We start from the raw sequence: 17,702 nt of genomic DNA, 5'->3' as shown, positions 1-17,702 counted from the left end.
GTTCACTAGCATTTACTGAGCGCTTACCGTGTGAAAAGCACCATACTAAGAGCTTGAGAGAGTACAACGGAATGATAAACAGATACATTCCCTGCCCACAACAAGCTCACAGGCTGGAGGGAAAGGAGGTGTAGCTTGGAGGCTGAAGTCTGCCAGGGATTATTCCACACCCAAAGTCTTGTTCTGAATAAAAATACTATTCTAACCTACTCGCCGCACCTCGATCTCATCTGTCTCGCCACCGGCCTCTAGCCTATGTCCCCGCCTCTGGCCTGGAATGCCCTCCCTCCCTCTTCCTATCCAACAGACGATCACTCTCCCCACCTACAAAGCCTTAATGAAGGCTCACCTCCTCCCAGAGGCCTTCCCCGACTTGGCCCTCATTTCCTCTTCTCCTACTCCCTTTTGAGCCTCCCTTGCACTTGAATTTGCTCCCTTTATTCGCCCCTCCCTCAGCCCTATATTAATGTCTGTCTCCCCTCTAGCCCGTAAGCTTGTTGTGGGCAGGGAATGTGTCCGCCAACTCTGCTAATATTGTACACTCCCAAGCGTTTAGTACAGTGCTCAGCACACAGTAAGTGCTCGGTAAATACAATTGACTGACTGATCGATCAAATACTGGGCAAGGTTGGCGGACTCTAAATGCATTTAAATTTGGGTTTAGGGTTAAGCAGACTCTAGATGTCCTCTTGAGGGAAAATCGGGTAATCTCCTGGCTAGGACAAAGTGCCACCCCAGAACTAGTATTCATTCATTCAATCATAGTTATTGAGTGTTTACTGTGTGCAAGGGACTGTATTAAGCGCTTGGGAGAGGGCAGAATAACATAAAGATAACTCATCTGTCTCACCACCAACCCCTTGCAAACATCCTTTCTCTGGCCAGAGACTTCCTTCCCCTTCTCATACACCACAATTCTACCAACCTTCAAATTCTTACTAAAATCACATCTTCCCCGACAAACTTTCATTTCCCCTCTTCCTTCTCCCTTCTGTGTTGCCTAGGAGGAGCAGCACGGCACAGTGGCGAGAGAATGGGCCTGGGTGTCAGAATAATAATAATAGTATTTTTAAGCGCTTACTATGTGCCAAATGCTGTTCTAAGCACTGGAGTAGATACAAGGAGAAAAGGTTGTCTGTCTCACAGTCTTAATCCCCATTTTACAGATGAGGTAACTGTCATGGTTCTAATCCCGGCTCCACCGATTGTCTGCTAGGTGACTTTGGGCAAGTCACTTCACTTCCCTGTGCCTTAGTTACCTCATCTGTAAATTGGGGATTAAGACTGTGAGCCCCATGTGGGAAATGGACTGTGCCCCATCCGATACTATTGTATCCACCTCAGTGCTCAGTACAGTACCTGACACATAGTAAGTGCTTAACAAATACCCAAATCATTATTGTTATTACAATATGACAGTCACGTGAAATGCTCCTCTCAACCTCATCCTCTTATTGTATCTTTCTCCTGTCTTACTCTCTTCACACCTGTCAGTCGTGTTATTCCCACAACCTGGAACTCCCCTCCCCTGAAAAAAAAAAAAAAAAGGTTCCAGACATCAGCCCTCTCCTCACCTTTCAAGCCCTCTTAAATTCCCCTCAATTCCAGTCAACTTCTCGACTAATTCCCAACCCCATGAAATGGCGAGAGAAGCCCCGGAAATTCCGTGATTCCGCTAGAGGCATTTCCGGAGTTGAAGTCCATTGAGGCGATGGCCGAACGATACTCACAATGTGACGAGCCGCAAACACCCCGTCCACTATCGCACAGCAGAAAGCCGCCACCACTCCGAAGCTGATAAATACGATCGAGGCTACCAACTGAAACGACAAGGAGGAGGAAAAAAATCGGGGGTGTTTTTGGGAGAATAAAGAACCGAATGCCGCCCAGTCACTCTCAAACTTTCGTTCCTCTAGACTATAAGCTCCTTGTGGACAGGGAACGTGTCTGTTTATTGTTCTGTTGTACACTCCCAAGCGCTTTGCACACAATGAGCACTCAATAAATACGACTGACTGAATGAAGTTTCCACCACAAATCCATTTCCCCAAAGGCTGAAGATGTCAGCGTCAGGGCCTGAAGCAGAACCAAACTGAACACCCCGTCTCAGAGCAGTGAAAGACGGCTGGGAGAAAGCTTAAACCATCCTCATACGAAGGAGTTCAGAACAAAATTCAGGGTAGACAGGAAACAAAAGGGAGGAGAATTAATTCAGTTGTATTTATTGACTGCTTACTGTGTGCACAGCACTGTACTAAGCGCTTGGGAGAGTACAGTAGAACAATAAACAGATACATTCTCTTACCCACAATGAGATCCTTGGGGACCAGGGATCATGTTTTTACCACAGTCATGGATTTCTTTACCGGCACTTAACAAATACGGTCACACAGCAGGCATGTGGCAGAGTCAGGATTAGAACCCAGGTCCTCTGACTCTACCTGAAGTAGGATTTTATCATTTAAATGCTTGGTAAACGAACATTGGTAAAAAAAAAACAAAATCTGTTAGTGAATGAGGATTGGATAAAAAAGTAATCTGTTGGAAGAAAGAAAATACGGTTTCTGCAATACAAGTCAGGCTTCACTGATGAGATAGCATTCTTTGAATTCTTTAAGGGGGTCAACTCTCTCAGAGAGAGAGAGAGTCATAGATATTGCGTGGAATTGCTTGACCTTCTAGAAGGTGTTTGATTAACGTGAAATAATCATGGCACGGGAGGCAATGTTCTGCGATGGAGAGGAAAACTGGCTAAAAGACAAAAAATAAAATCTAGGGAGAAGTGGTCACCTTTGAGATAGGGAGGAAGGTTAAAGGGAGGAAAATTCCACTAGAGAAATCCTTGGATTCCAATGAGAGCACCTGCAAAACAACTCTCGGATTAGCTCTCAGCCTGACTCTTTCAAGTAGCTGTAAAAAGCACTTGTAGCCGGCCTCAAAATACACGTTAAAGACAAAAAGGAAATTGAGCAGGAAAACAAAAGGACTAAAACTTTACAAAACTGACTGCATACCCCTGAGAAACAGCAGAGGGACATCGGCCTCTAGCTAAGAACGTTCACCTATAGTTGCTGCTTCGCTGATGGAAAGAAACAAAAATAAATTAAGGTGTGGAACAATAAAGGAAGTCATAAAAGCCCAAATTGACAGCGTGCAATTCTTGGCAGCGGTTTCTCCATCCCATGGACAGAAAGCTGACACTTTCAGCTCCAAGAGAAACTCCTAACAAATGTTGGGAGGTATTCAAACATAGTTTTTATTGAGCACTTACTGTGTGCAGAGCACTGTACTAAGCTCCTGGGAGAGTACACTGCAACAGAGTTGGTAGACATGATCCCCGACCTCAAGTAACTTACAAACTACTACTACTAATAATAGTAGTTTAAGCGCTTACTCTGTGCCAGGCACTGTACTAAGTGCTGGGGTGGATACCACATAGGACTCACAGTCTTAATCCCCATTTTACAATTGAGGTAACTGGGGTACAGAGAAGTGAAGTGACTTGCCTAAGGTCACACAGCCCACGAGTGGTGGAGCCAGGACTAGAACTCAGGTCCTCTGCCTCCTAGGCCTGGGCTCTCCCCACTGAAGCGGAGGAGTCAGAGTTTCAACAAATCGTGAGGGAAAACTGCTGTGCCAGCGATAACGAGCGGAGGGATTGGAGAGAAACTCATTTATTTTTCCAGCGGAAAAATGAAATAAGACTGGGCTTCCCGGTCATTGAGATGGAGTGAGGGGCAGCACCGGTGAACAAAGAAGGTGAAGCGGACATAATGAAGTCTCGTGGGATTTATAGGTCCCGGAGCCATGGGGAAAAAGGAATCAAAGTTAAAGATGGACAAGGGGACATTGCCGTTGCCTCGCTCCCATGCTAGCATCCCTCTCTCCTCAATAATAATGACGGTATTAAGCATTTACTATGTGCCGGGCACTGTACTGAGTGCTGGGTAGATACAAGATAATCGGGTTGGACACAGTCCCCGTCCTACACAGGACTTACAGTCTTCATCCCCATTTTACAGATGAGGGAACTGAGGCCCAGAGAAGCGAAGTGACTTGCCCAAGTGGCGGAGCCGGGATTAAAACCAGCTTCCAACTCCCAGATCCGTGCTCTATTCACTAGGCCACGCCGCTTCTCAGTGCAAGACCCTCAAGGTTTACCTCGAAAGAGGTAAGAAAGCAGCAGGGCCTAGCGGAAAAAGCTTGAGCCTCTCTGCATTTTCAAATCATCCAACCTGTAGCCAGTTAATTCCCACTGAATTGATAGCCGTGGGGACTTTTTCAAAGTACGAAGTTCTTCAAGAACACAATTCCCATGTTATGTCAGAAAGGACCACACTTGCTACGGGTTAACACTACCTTAGGAAAGCTGCCTCAATAATAATAATTCATTCAATCATATTTATTGAGGGCTTGCTGCGTGTAGAGCAGTGTGGCTCGGTGGAAAGAGCACGGATTTGGGAGTCAGAGGTCATGGGTTCTAATCCCGGCTCCACCACTTATTTTCTCTATCTGTAATTTATTTTATTGTCTGTCTCCCCCTCTACCACTCTTGGGGTAGGGATCATGTCTACCAACTCCATTGTATTGTACTTTCCCAAGCGTTTAGTATAGTGCACCCAATAAAACCGCTGATGGATTAACAAATACCACAATTACTTTATTAGTAAACTCTTAATAAATACTCTAAATAAAGAGAAGCATTGTGGCCAAGTGGAAAGAACACGGGCTTGGGCGTCAGAAGGCCCTGGGTTTGAATTCCAGCTCCTCCACTGGTCTGCTGTGTGACCTTGGGCGAGTCACAACTTCTCCGTACCTCGGTGACCTCATCTGTAACATGGGGATTAAGACCGTGAGCCCCATGTGGGACACGGCCCGTATCCAACCCATTAGCTTGCCTCTACGCTGGCGCTTACGTCGGCGCTTAACAAATACCACCAAAGAAGCCGTTGATTTGAGTTCCTGAGTAGCTTTTTCCAATAATATTTGTGGGAAAAGGAGAAGCATTTCTGTACTTACCATTTGCCTTCTGTTCTCTACCAAATTGATGCCGATGATCCCTAAGAAAGATCCAAAGCCAAGCTAAGGAGGAAAAATGGGGAAAGAAGAAAAGCCCAAAAGATACCAAGTTAGTCGTGTAGCAACACCCCGGAAACACAGAAACTTCACAATCAATAAGGATAAGACATTGGGTTTCTAAACACTGCAACCCCCCCAAGAGTTCGAAGTTCATCAGGTCTCCGTCCTGGGGTCTTCTACATCTGACCGATGGAGGCCGTGAAGACAATAAAAGGGATAGATCAAACAACTAATCAATGGTATTTATTGAGGGGCTGACACAGACTGAGCCCCCTTTTTCCTCTCCTCCTCCCTAACCCCCCACCCTACCTCCTGTATATATGTTTGTACAGGTTTATTGCTTTATTTATTTTACTTGTACATATTTACTATTCTATTTATTTTATTAATAGTGTGCATATAGCTATAATTCTATTTATTCTGATGGTGTTGACACCTGTCTACATGTTTAGTTTTGTTCTCTGTCTCCCCCTTCTAGACTGTGAGCCCGTTGTTGGGTAGGGACCGTCTCTATATGCTGCCAACTTGTACTTCCCAAGCGCTTAGTACAGTGCTCTGCACACAGTAAGCGCTCAATAAATACGACTGACTGACTGAATGAATAAAAGGAAACAAATTCCACCTTCAAGGATTCTACCTTGGCATCGCTCCTGGTTTTAAACTCTCGGGAGAATTTTCCTTGGATCCTGACGGAAACCCACCGATCATCTTTCCTTCTGGATTCTCCAGGGACGAGAGAATTGTAGAAGTGCCCAATTCTCCGGAGAATTCCTGAATCCTCCAGAGGATTCTATAGCGTAGACAAGGCCAATAAATGCAAACCAATAACGACAAAGTCCAAATTGCGGTGTACAGAAGAGCGGAGCGGCCTAGTGGGAAGAGCCCGGCCCTTAGAGTCAGGGGACCTGGGATCGAATCCCGGCTCCATCACTAGTCCACTGCATCATGGCAAATCACTTCTCCGTGCCTGTTACCTCATCTGTAAACTGGGGATTAAGACTGGGAATCCCACGTGGGACAGGGACTTGTCCCAACTGATTGTCTTGAATCTATCCCAACGTTTAGTACAGTGCCTGGCACATAGTAAGCACTTAAATACAATTTTTTTTTAAAAAGGAGGTGGTGATATCCCACAGTGAAACACTATAGCGGAGTAAGACCTTGGAGGGACACTGGTCCCAACCCAGCTTCCCTCTTGCTGTTTCAGTTTTCCATCTCGGTCTGACAACTCGATGGGAAACTGTCCTTATCCATCCCGTCTCTCCGTGAGCCCTCACGAGAGGACCTGAGCCACACTCACGATGATTCCAGGGTAGTAGCCTCCCACGGTGACGTTCTCCGTTCTGGTGGTGGTCGCCAAGCCAATGGTCAGGATGAAAACTGACACGACCAGAAGAGAGACCGTGAACCACAGAGACGTCTTCTTTCTTTTGGCAAACTGCCCTGTGGGGATAGAATAACAATATTAATTATTAACAATAATAATAGTCATTATGGTATCTGGTAGGCACTTACGATGTGCCAGGCCCTGTACTAAGCGCTGGGGCAGATACAAGCAGATCTGGTTAGATGCCGTCCCTTAGTTACTTCAACTGTAAAATGAGGATTAAGACACTTAGGGCTCGCAGTCATTTTCCAGATGAGGTAACTGAGGCCCAGAGAAGTGAAGTGACTTGCCCAGGGCCACACAGCAGGCAAGTGGCAGAGCCGGGATTACTTATCAACTGTGTGACTTTGGGCAAGTCACTTCACTGGGCTTCAGTTACCTCATCTGGAAAATGAGGATTAAGACTGTGAGCCCCACGTGGGACAACCTGATCAGTTTGTATCTACCCCAGTGCTTGGCACATAGTAAGCGCTTAACAAATACATTTATTATTATTTTTCTGACTCTCAGGGCTGAGCTCTAGCTACTACACTCTGTTGCTTCAAACAGCCGCTAAAAACAACTTTTCCCCATGGGCCGGGAAAAGACGGTGTTGTCTTCCCCGGTACAGTAGTATGGCCTCACAGCCTCAACCCCACAGCACTTATGTAAGTATTCACAATTTATTTCAGTGTCTATCTCCCCCTCGAGACTTTAAGTATGTTGTGGGAAGGGAACATGTCTATTAATTCTGTTGCATTGTAATAATAATAATAATAATAATAATAATGGCATTTATTAAGCGCTTAGTATGTGCAAAGCACGAGTGCCTAGGACAGTGTTCGGCACAGGGTAAATGCTCAATAAAAACCACTGATGATGATGATTGATGAATTTGGTTTCAAATATCCTATGCGGTCACCACAACTCTTCTGACAAGAAAAGCAGTCTGACAAGAAGCAGCGTGGCTCAGTGGAAAGAGCCCGGGCTTTGGAGTCAGAGGTCATGGGTTCAAATCCCGGCTCCGCCAGTTGTCAGCCTTGTGATTTTGGGCCAGTCACTTAACTTCTCTGTGCCTCAGTTACCTCATCTATAAAATGGGGATTAAGACTGTGAGCCCCCCGTGGGACAACCTGATCAACTTGTAACCTCCCCAGTGCTTAGAACAGTGCAATGCACATAGCAAGCGCTTAATAAATGCCATCATTATTATTATTATTATTATTATTATAAAAGCAGTGTAGTCTTGTGGAAAAGAACAGAGGACTAATCCAGGTTCTGCCAGTTGTCTGCTGTGCGACCTTGGGCAAATCATTTCACTTTCTCTGGACCTCAGTTTCCTCATCTGTAAAATGGAGATTCGCCTGTTCTCCCTAGACTGCGAGCCTCACGTGGACACAGGGACAGTGTCCAACCTGATTACCCTGCATTTACCCCAGAGCTTAGAACAGTGCTTGGCACACAGTAAGTGCCGAACAAATACCACAGTCATCATCACTAGTCTAATTTATCTAATTACCCTCTACCCCGCTTAGTGAAGATCAAACAATAAATTCACAGGGCTCCTCAGCTATTTCCTCATCCCTGAGTTCATCTTGTATTCCATCATTATCAAGTGGCCCCGCTAATTCTCTAAGCAATCTCCTGCTTCTGATATACTGGAATAAACATCATCAATGGTATTTACTGAGCACTAACTGTTTGCAGAGAACTGTACTAAGCTCTTAGGAGTGTTCAATACAATACAGTTGGTAGACCCAATCTCAGCCTACAATGAGTTTACAATCTAAGAATCTTTATTTGTTTTGGCATTACTCTATTTATTTTACTTGTACATATTTATTCTATTTATTTTATTCTGTTAATATGCTTTGTTTTGTTCTCTGTCTCCCCCTTCTTGACTGTGAGCCCACTGTTGGGTAGGGATGGTCTCCATATGTTGCCAACTTGTATTTCCCAAGCACTTAGTACAGTGCTCTGCACACAGTAAGCGCTCAATAAATACGATTGAATGAATGAATGAATGAGATAGGTGGAGGTCGAGCAGAATTGCGAGTACTGTCCCGGTGTGGAGTACTGTACTAAGCGCTTGGCAGAGTAGAGTACAACAGACTCCTGTATATATGCATATATGTTTGTACGTATTTATTACTCTATTTATTTTACTTGTACATACTTATTCTATTTATTTTATTCTGTTAATATGCTTTGTTTTGTTCTCTGTCTCCCCCCTCTAGACTGTGAGCCCACTGTTGGGTAAGGACCGTCTCTAGATGTTGCCAACTTGTACATCCAAAGCGCTTAGTACAGTGCTCTGCACACAGTAAGTGCTCAATAAATGCGATTGAATGAATGAATGAATGATAATAATAATAATAGTATTTCTTAAGCTTTTACCATGTGCCAAGCACCATTCTAAGCACTGGGATAGATACAGGGTAAACAGGTTGTTCCTCGTGGGGCTCACAGTCTTAATCCCCATTTTACAGATGAGGTAACTGAGATACAGAGAAGTGAAGTGACTTGCCCAAAGTCCCACAGATAAGTGGCAGAGCCGGAATTAGAACCCACGACCTCGGACTCCCAAACCCCGGGCTCTTTCCACTGAGCCACGCTGCTTCTCTGTGAACATGCTCTTCACACTCTTGGGTGACCCACTGAAATTCCTTGTTTTCACTAGACCTGGTCATCCTTAAAGACTTTCTTGTTCTCAATGGGATCTGCTCTTCATTTTTAAAAGGAAGGAAGATCCTTTAACTACTTTTATCCTTTTCAGTTATCTGTGCAGAGGTTTTGGGTTTGTTTTGTGTTTTTTTTAAATGGTATTTAAGTGATTACTATATGCCAGACACTGTACTAAGTGCTAGGTAGATGCAAGAGTTGGACGCAGGCCCCGTCCCACCCGGGGATCCTAGTTTTAATCTGAATTTTACAGATGAGGCGAGTGAGGCACAGAGAAGTGAAGCGATGATTCGCCCAAGGTCCCACAGCTGACGACGGCGGAGCCGGAATTAGAACCTGGGTCCTCTGGCTCCCAAGCCCAGGCTCTTTCCACTAGGCCAGGCTGCTCTCTTGGGTCACCTGTTTTATCGTTCTTTTGGTGTGGTGCACATTTTAAGTACCTTCTTATCAATAGGAGGTTCAATAAATGTTTTTCCAAAAAAGTTCTACAGCTTTTCCAAATCCCCTGTAAGCATCAATGGTGAATCAAAAGAAAAAAAAAACCTTTTAAAATTAACAGTCCTCTCTGAATCATTTTTCGTGACTGTTTTTTCCTTTCCAGCCCTATAATTCTACAATCCTTAATCGGTCTGTAGTAGCAACGGCAACCTAATTTGGGGTTCTAAACTTGAATTTAAGGGGCCTAATAGTTTGAGAAAGTCAACCAACATGGCTTTGACCCTTTATCTTCCCAATTAAAACACAACCGAAATGCTGAAATTCATTATGTGAGCCCCCTTTTAGACTGTGAGCCCACTGTTGGGTAGGGACTGTCTCTATATGTTGCCAATTTGTACTTCCCAAGCGCTTAGTACAGTGCTCTGCACACAGTAAGCGCTCAATAAATACGATTGATGATGATGATTACTCTTCCGAACTCCGAGACTACAGCTTTAGTCAAGAAATGCTATTATCTCCATTTCGAATTTCTATGACTTTGATTCTTTAGAAATGTGGCGTTGGAGAAGGCTTTTACGAATACCGCGGACTGCCTGAAAAACAAATGACTGGATTTTTAGAGCAAATTGAGCCCAAGTGGCCTTTGAAAGGCTAAATAACTCGATTTAGATTAGCATATTTCAGGGAAAATCAGGAGGCCTGATTCTCTGGAGAAGATATTAACGATAGGAAGAGTCTAGGGAAAAGGAGAAACAGGCAGATCAGCAGCTAGATGGATAGAGACCATAACAACGATAACGGGAGAACCGTTAGAAAAGTTGCGGATTACGGCAGAGGACAGGGTGTTCTGGAGAAAGGACGTCCATGGAGTCGCTATAAATCGGAAACGACTCGACGGCACTTAATAATAATGATAATAATGCTGACAATGCCGTGAGTATATTGTAGCATCTAAAACCCGATGCTTAGCCAGCTGACTAGAAAAAGCTTCTTTGAGCCCCAGGAAGCGATATTAAACGACACCACATTTAGGTTGCACAGCAGTAAATAATTTACCGACTCATTAATCTCTGATTGCGAAGAGAGTCCCTCTGTACCACTTGCTTAAGAGAAGGTTTCAAGGCTAGAATAGACTCCGATCTATTTTACGTTCAGCTCTATTGGACGGTACTCTCCCCAAGCACTTAGCACAGCGCTCTGTGCAGGGTAAGCGTTCAATAATGTCCATCGACTGGGTGCATTTTACGGCAGACAGGCACAATGAGAACATTTGTTAAGCGCTTAGTACGTGCCAAGTACTGTTCGAAGCGCTGGGGCAGATACAGGGTAATCCGGTTGCCTCATGTGGGGCTCACAGTCTTAATCTTCATTTTACAGATGAGGTCACTGAGGCACAGAGAGGTTAAGTGACTTGCCCAAAGTCACACAGCTGACTTTGCCCATGAGGGGCTATCAGTAGCTCGCAGTCCCCTGAACCACCTTTCATTCATTCATTCATTCAATCGCATTTATTGAGTGCTTACTGTGTGCAGAGCACTGTATTAAGCGCTTGGGAAGTACAAGTTGGCAACATATAGAGACGGTCCCTACCCAACAGCGGGCTCACGGTCTAGAAGGGGGAGACAGACAACAAAACAAAACGTATTAACAAAATAAAATAAATAGAACAATATATATGTACATGTCAAATAGAGTAATAAATCTGTACAAACATATATACAGGTGCTGTGGGGAGGGGAAGGAGGTAGGGCGGGGGGGATGGGGAGGGAATCGCCCCACCTGCTTGCTGGGGCATTGTGCTGTTGTTACTTTGTCCCCAAATGATAATTGTGGTATTTGTTAAGCACTTACAATGTTACCGACTTGCACCTCCCAAGCGCTTGGTACAGCGCTCTGCACAAATGCTCAATAATTGGACAAATGAATGAATGTGCCAGGCACTGTACTAAGCGCTGAGAGAGACGCAAACTAATCGGGTTGGACATGGTCCCCCCTCCCACTTAGGACTCCCAGTCTTAATCCCCACTTTACAGAGGGGGTCACTGAGGCCCAGAGAAGTGAAGTGACTTTTCATTCATTCATTCAATCGTATTTACTGAGCGCTTCCTGTGTGCAGAGCACTGGACTAGGCGCTTGGGAAGTACAAGGCGGCAACGTATCGAGACAGGCCCGACCCAATAACGGGCTCACGGTCTAGAAGGGGGAAACAGACGACAAAACCAAACCAAACTTGCCCAAAGCCATGCAGCACACAAAGGGCAGAACCGGGAGAACCCAGGTCCTTCTAAAACCCGGGCTCAGCTCGACCCACTATGGCTGAGTGGAAGGAGCAAGGGCTTGGGAGCCGGAGGTCATGGGTTCTAATCCTGGCTCCCCGGCATGTCTGCTAGGTGACCTTGGGCAAGTCACTTCACTTCTCTAAGCCTCAGTTACCTCACCTGTAAAATGGGGATGAAGACTGTGAGCCCCCCGTGGGACAACCTGATCACCTTGTATCCCCCCCAGCGCTTAGAACAGTGCTTTGCACATAGTAAGCACTTAGATGCCATTATTATTATTAATTATTCTTAAATCCCAGGTGCTGGAATATCAAGCCAGGTTTGATTCACTCGTGCCAGCCCACCCAACCTGTCCACCTTGCCCGGGCTGCCCCCTCTGCCCACCCATGCTGCCCACCCAGTGCCCCCCTGGGAAGGGCCAGCCCGGGCAGGGGGCCTTGGAGGGGCAGAGATAGAGGGGCGGCTTTACCTGTGGGTCCCAGCAAGGCCAAAGGTCCCGGCAGTGGCAGAGGAGGAGGAGGAGGAAGAGGAGGAGGGGGCAGCTGCTGCATCCCCCTGGCCCTGCCCTTGCTGGCCAGTCAGGCACACTAGTCTCTCCGAGTCTTCTCTCCCAGGCAGGGGGGAGCTCCGCCTCCATCCTCCATCCTCCCTCCGCCCCTTCCCCTCTGCTCCTGCAAACTGGACAAATTGTACATATTTACTCTTCTATTTATTTTGTGAATGATGTGCACCTAGCTTCAATTCTATTTGTTCTGACGACTTGACACCTGTCCACATGTTTCGTTGTCTGTCTCCCCCTTCTAGACTGTGAGCCCGCTGTTGGGTAGGGACCGTCTCTATATGGTGCCGACTTGTAGTTCCCAAGCGCTTAGTACAGTGCTCTGCACACAGTAAGGGCTCAATAAATATGATTGAATGAATGACAGGTGGACACAGGCCAGGAGCATCAGTGTTTGGCTCCATGCCTTCCGGGGGCTCTGCCACAGGGGCCAAATGTCAGGCCACGCAGAAGGGAGCTGGAGGAAAGAGGGGGCTTAATCTGGGAAGGCTTCTTGGAGGAGGGGGGGCCTTCCAGAAGGCTCTGAGGGGGGGGGGGAAGTCATTCATTCATTCGACTGAATTTATTGAGCGCTTACTGTGTGCAGAGCGCTGTACTAAGTGCTTGGGAAGTACAAATGGGCAACATATAGAGACGGTCCCTACCCAACAACGGGCTCGCAGTCTAGAAGGGGGAGACAGACGACACAAAACAGGTAGACAGGTGTCAAAATCGTCAGAACAAATAGAATTACAGCTATATGCACATCATTAACAAAATAAACAGAATAGTAAATATGTATTGTCTGGGGGATTTGGAAGAGGGAGGGGCTTCCTGGCCAAAGGCCAGTGGCCAGATAGGTGAGATGAGGCACAGTGAGAAGGGATTGATTGATTGATTAATCAATTAATCAAACTTGAGGGTGGCAAGTTCAAACCAACATAGGAAGCACTAACCCACATACAAGTTTCACAGCAGGCAAGCGAAGGCTCTAATGATGATATTTGTTAAGCGCTTACTGCATGCCGAGCACTGTTCTAAGTGCTGGGATAGATACAAGGTAATCAGGTTGTCCCCTGTGGGGCTCACAGTCTCCACCCCCATTTTACAGATGAGGGAACTGAGGCACGCAGAGTGAAACGACTTGCCCAAAGTCCCACAGCTGAAAAGTGGAGGAGCCGGGATTAGAACCCATGACCTCTGACTCTCAAGCCCGGGCTCTTTCTGCTGAGCCACACTGCTTCTCGATCGTATTGTCAGGCTGAAATCGGGTGTGGATTTAGACATGTAATAAATGATGTTCATCCCTGGAACATTTTAAGTTCCAGATTTAAGACGTGAAACTTCAGGTGACTTCCTGAAAGTTGCCTGAAAAATAACAATAATAATAATGGCATTTGTTAAGCACTTACTACGTGCAAAGCACTGTTCTAAGCGCTGGGGAGGATACAAGGTGATCAGGTTGTCCCACGTGGGACTCACAGTCTTAATCCTCTTTTTACAGATGAGGTAACTGAGGCACAGAGGATGAAGCGACTTGCCCAAACTCACACAGCTGACAAGTGGGAGAGTCGGAATTCGAACCCATCACTTCTGACTCCCAGTCCTGGGCTCTTTCCACTGGGGCACGCTGCTTCTCTGGAAGACACCCTTCTCTAAGAGCTGGGCACCGATGAGAAAAAGAATCACAGACTGTAGGGAGTTGGGTGAGATCATCTTGACCAATCTCATAGCTGATAATGATGATGATGATGGTATTTGCTAAGCATTTACTGCGTGCCGAGCACTGTTCTAAGCGCTGGGATAGATACAAGGTAATCAGGTTGTCCCCTGTGGGGCTCACAGTCTCCATCCCCATTTTACAGATGAGGGAACTGAGGCACTGTTCGAAGCACTGGGGTGGATACGAGGTAATCAGTTTGTCGACGTGAGGCCCAAAGTCCTAATCCCCGTTTTCCAGATGAGGTCACTGAGGCCCAGAAAAGTGAAGTGGCTTGCCCGAGGTCACAAAGCGGATGAGTGGTTGATCCAGGATTAGAACCCACGTCCTCTGACCCCCAAGCCCGGGCTCTTGTCACTAGGCCACTCATTCATTCATTCAATCCTATTTATTGAGCGCTTACTGCGTGCAGAGCACTGTACTAAGCGCTTGGGAAGTCCAAGTTGGCAACATATAAAGATGGTCCCTACCCAACAGTGGGCTCACAGTCTAGAAGGGGGAGACAGAGAATAAAACAAAACGTACTAACAGAATAAAATGAATAGAATAAATATGTACAAGTAAAATAGAGTAATAAATCCGTACAAACATATATACATATATACAGGTGCTGTGGGGAAGCACCTGTTTAGACTGTGAGCCCACTGTTGAGTAGGGACTTTATATGTTGCCAACTTGTACTTCCCAAGCGCTTAGTACAGTGCTCTGCACATAGTAAGCGCTCAATAAATACAATTGATGATGATGTGGGGAAGGGAAGGAGGTAAGGCGGGGGAGAGGGCGAGGAGGGGCTTCTCATGGGAGGGGACCCAGTGAGTTCTAGACTTTTCTGCCCTAAACCATCCTTGGCACAGGAGGAAAGGGAGCCCGTAGCTGAGGAAGTCCGGGGGGGAAGTGTGGCTCAATGGAAACAGCATGGAGCTTGGGAGTCGGAGGACCCAGGTTCTAATCCCGCCTCCGCTGTGGCATTTGGGGCAAGCCACTCGACTTCTCTGGGCCTCCTTATCCTCACCTATAAAATGGGGATGGGCTACCTGCTTTCCCTCCCACTTGAGCGTCTCGTGGGACAGGGACTGTGGCCAACCTGATGAAGCTGTATCTACCCCAGTGCTTAGAACCATATTCGGCACGCAGCAAGCACTTAAATACCATTATTATCGCTTTAAGTGATAACAGTAAGCTAGCTCTCTTCCTCCCTTCAAGGCCCTACTGAGAGCTCACCTCCTCCAGGAGGCCTTCCCAGACTGAGCCCCTTCCTTCCTCTCCCCTTCGTCCCCCTCTCCATCCCCCCCATCTTACCTCCTTCCCTTCCCCACACCACCTGTATATATGTATATATGTTTGTACATATTTATTACTCTATTTATTTATTTATTTTACTTGTACATACCTATTCTATTCATTTTATTTTGTTAGTATGTTTGGTTTTGTTCTCTGTCTCCCCCTTTTAGACTGTGAGCCCACTGTTGGGTAGGGACTGTCTCTACATGTTGCCAATTTGGACTTCCCAAGCGCTTAGTACAGTGCTCTGCACATAGTAAGCGCTCAATAAATACGATTGATGATGAACAGTAATAATAATAAAGATTACACAAGCTCACGGATGGCGTGCCAGTGCTTCTAAATCCTCAGCCGCTCCTGATGGTATACGATCTCAGCGCTGCAACCAGATGACCAACGAAATTAATGAACAGACAATAAATAATGCAAAGGAGAGCAATTGAGAAAATGAATGTGAAGCGGGGTGTGTGCCTTTGAAAAATCTGAGACCCACAAATTTAAATACACTTAAAAACAGCCACAGCATGAAACGGGTCTCCCAAAAGAGCCTTTTGATACTGATCCAGCGCTTACAACAGTGCTTTGCACGTAGTAAGCATTTAATAAATGCCATAAAAAAATATGGTTTCCTAATATGAACAAAAACATAAAAGTGAGATTATGGGCCGGACTGCTCGGGTTTCTAAGCCAGAATGTCTTGATCGTGGGTAAAGTGAAACCCCCGAAACGAGCCTGCTGGAAGTCACAGTCATGTCTGCCGAAACCCTATCCCAGGCAATTACAGCTGATGAGTGGAACATCTTTCAGAGGTTAATTGTTTAGTCAAAGATATAATGAATAAAATGCTTGGGCCTTGCAGCACGCACGAGGAGAATGATGTTGGGGAGGCACGGAAGGGCTACGTTATTGACAGAAAAAAAGACGACATTTTCCTGTCACAGACTTAACTTCATTGCCCCTTCAAACCTTATTATTTATTCATTCAATCCCATTTATTGGGTGCATTCTGTGTGCAGCGCTCCATGCTAAGTGCTTGGGAGAGTACAATACGACAATAAACAGATACATTGAGCAGCGTGGCTCAGTAGACAAGAGCACAGGCTTTGGAGTCAGAGGTCATGGGTTCAAATCCCAGCTCTGCCAACTGTCAGCTGTGTGACTTTGGGCAAGTCACTTAACGTCTCTGGGCCTCAGTTACCTCATCTGTAAAATGGGGACGAAGGCAGTGAGCCCCATGTGGGACAACTTGATGACCTTGTATCCCCCCAGTGCTTAGAACAGTGCTTTGCACATAGTAAGGGGTTTTGTTCTCTGTCTCCCCCTTTTAGACTGTGAGCCCACTGTTGGGTAGGGACTGTCTCTATATGTTGCCAATTTGTACTTCCCAAGCGCTTAGTACAGTGCTCTGCACATAGTAAGCGCTCAATAAATACGACTGATGATGATGATGAGTAAGGGCTTAACAAATACCACCATTATTATTACTATTATGAGGATTAATCCCAAATCTAGCCCCAGTTTCTCTTTTCTTCTCTGAATTTCTCGCTTCTCCTCCTGCCTCCAGGACTCAAGCTCGGTGTCCAATTCTGAACTCCTCTTCTTCCCTCCCTCTCCAATCAACCAATCGTATTTATTGAGCGCTTACTGTGTGCACAGCACTGTACTAAGCGCTTGGGAAGCCCAAGTTGGCAACATAGAGAGACAGTCCCTTCCCAACAGTGGGCTCCCAGTCTAAAAGCACAGTCCAATGGTGTAGTGCCTACAGCCCGGGCCTGGGACTCATGTCAAGTAGATGATTACCTGCCCACCAGATAGAGATCTGACCTTGAATGTTAAACTCTCCATCCTAAAATACTTCACCATTCCCGGGACATCCGTTTCCAGTCCCACAGACCACTGGGATAAGGGGTGTCCAGGGCCTGTGGCTGGGAGTCAGGAGCTGGCCCCCGTCCCGAGATCTTAAACATTAACTCAGTGTCTGCTTCCTCATCTGTGTGATGGAGATAAGAAACTTCCTCTTCCTTCTTCCCCAAGTTGCCCTTCTCCCTGCTAAATTCCCGCTACTGGTTTTTCTCTTTTCCCTGTTTTTTCTCTGTACTGCACAGAGTACAGTGCTCTGCACACAGTAAGCGCTCAATAAATACGATTGATTGATTGATTCTCTTGCTTCCTTACTGTTTTTCAAAAGGGCTCCCTGGACTGTGTCCAACCCCATTTGCTTTTATTCACTCAATCGTATTTATTGAGCATTTACTGTGTGCGAAGCACTGGACTAAGCGCTTGGGAGAGGGCCATGCAATGATAAACAGGCACATTCCC

The 17,702-nt window shown here is 46.1% G+C and overlaps 1 protein-coding gene across 3 annotated transcripts in view; it reads right to left on the bottom strand.

Moving 5' to 3' along the window:
• The window catches only part of TMEM255B (transmembrane protein 255B), a 62,159-nt gene extending 49,730 nt beyond the window's left edge, over window positions 1-12,429 (bottom strand). For all 3 annotated transcript variants that reach the window (XR_005455213.1, XM_038761896.1, XM_038761895.1), the window contains exons 1-4: window positions 12,314-12,429; window positions 6,380-6,522; window positions 5,020-5,082; window positions 1,731-1,820 (exon numbers count right to left, since the gene is read on the bottom strand). Coding sequence is in view for 2 of the 3 variants with exons in the window: in XM_038761896.1 (XP_038617824.1) it covers window positions 1,731-1,820; window positions 5,020-5,082; window positions 6,380-6,522; window positions 12,314-12,395 (378 nt within the window). In the remaining variant the exon portion in view is untranslated. The remainder of the gene's footprint in view (window positions 1-1,730; window positions 1,821-5,019; window positions 5,083-6,379; window positions 6,523-12,313) is intronic.
• Between the last annotated feature and the right edge of the window lie 5,273 nt (window positions 12,430-17,702).

This window comes from Tachyglossus aculeatus, chromosome 20, assembly GCF_015852505.1.
Source record: "Tachyglossus aculeatus isolate mTacAcu1 chromosome 20, mTacAcu1.pri, whole genome shotgun sequence".
In the NCBI taxonomy this organism is placed as follows: Eukaryota; Metazoa; Chordata; class Mammalia; order Monotremata; family Tachyglossidae; genus Tachyglossus; species Tachyglossus aculeatus.
Note: the sequence above shows the minus strand (reverse complement) of the source record. Positions and strands in the feature narration are given on the sequence as shown.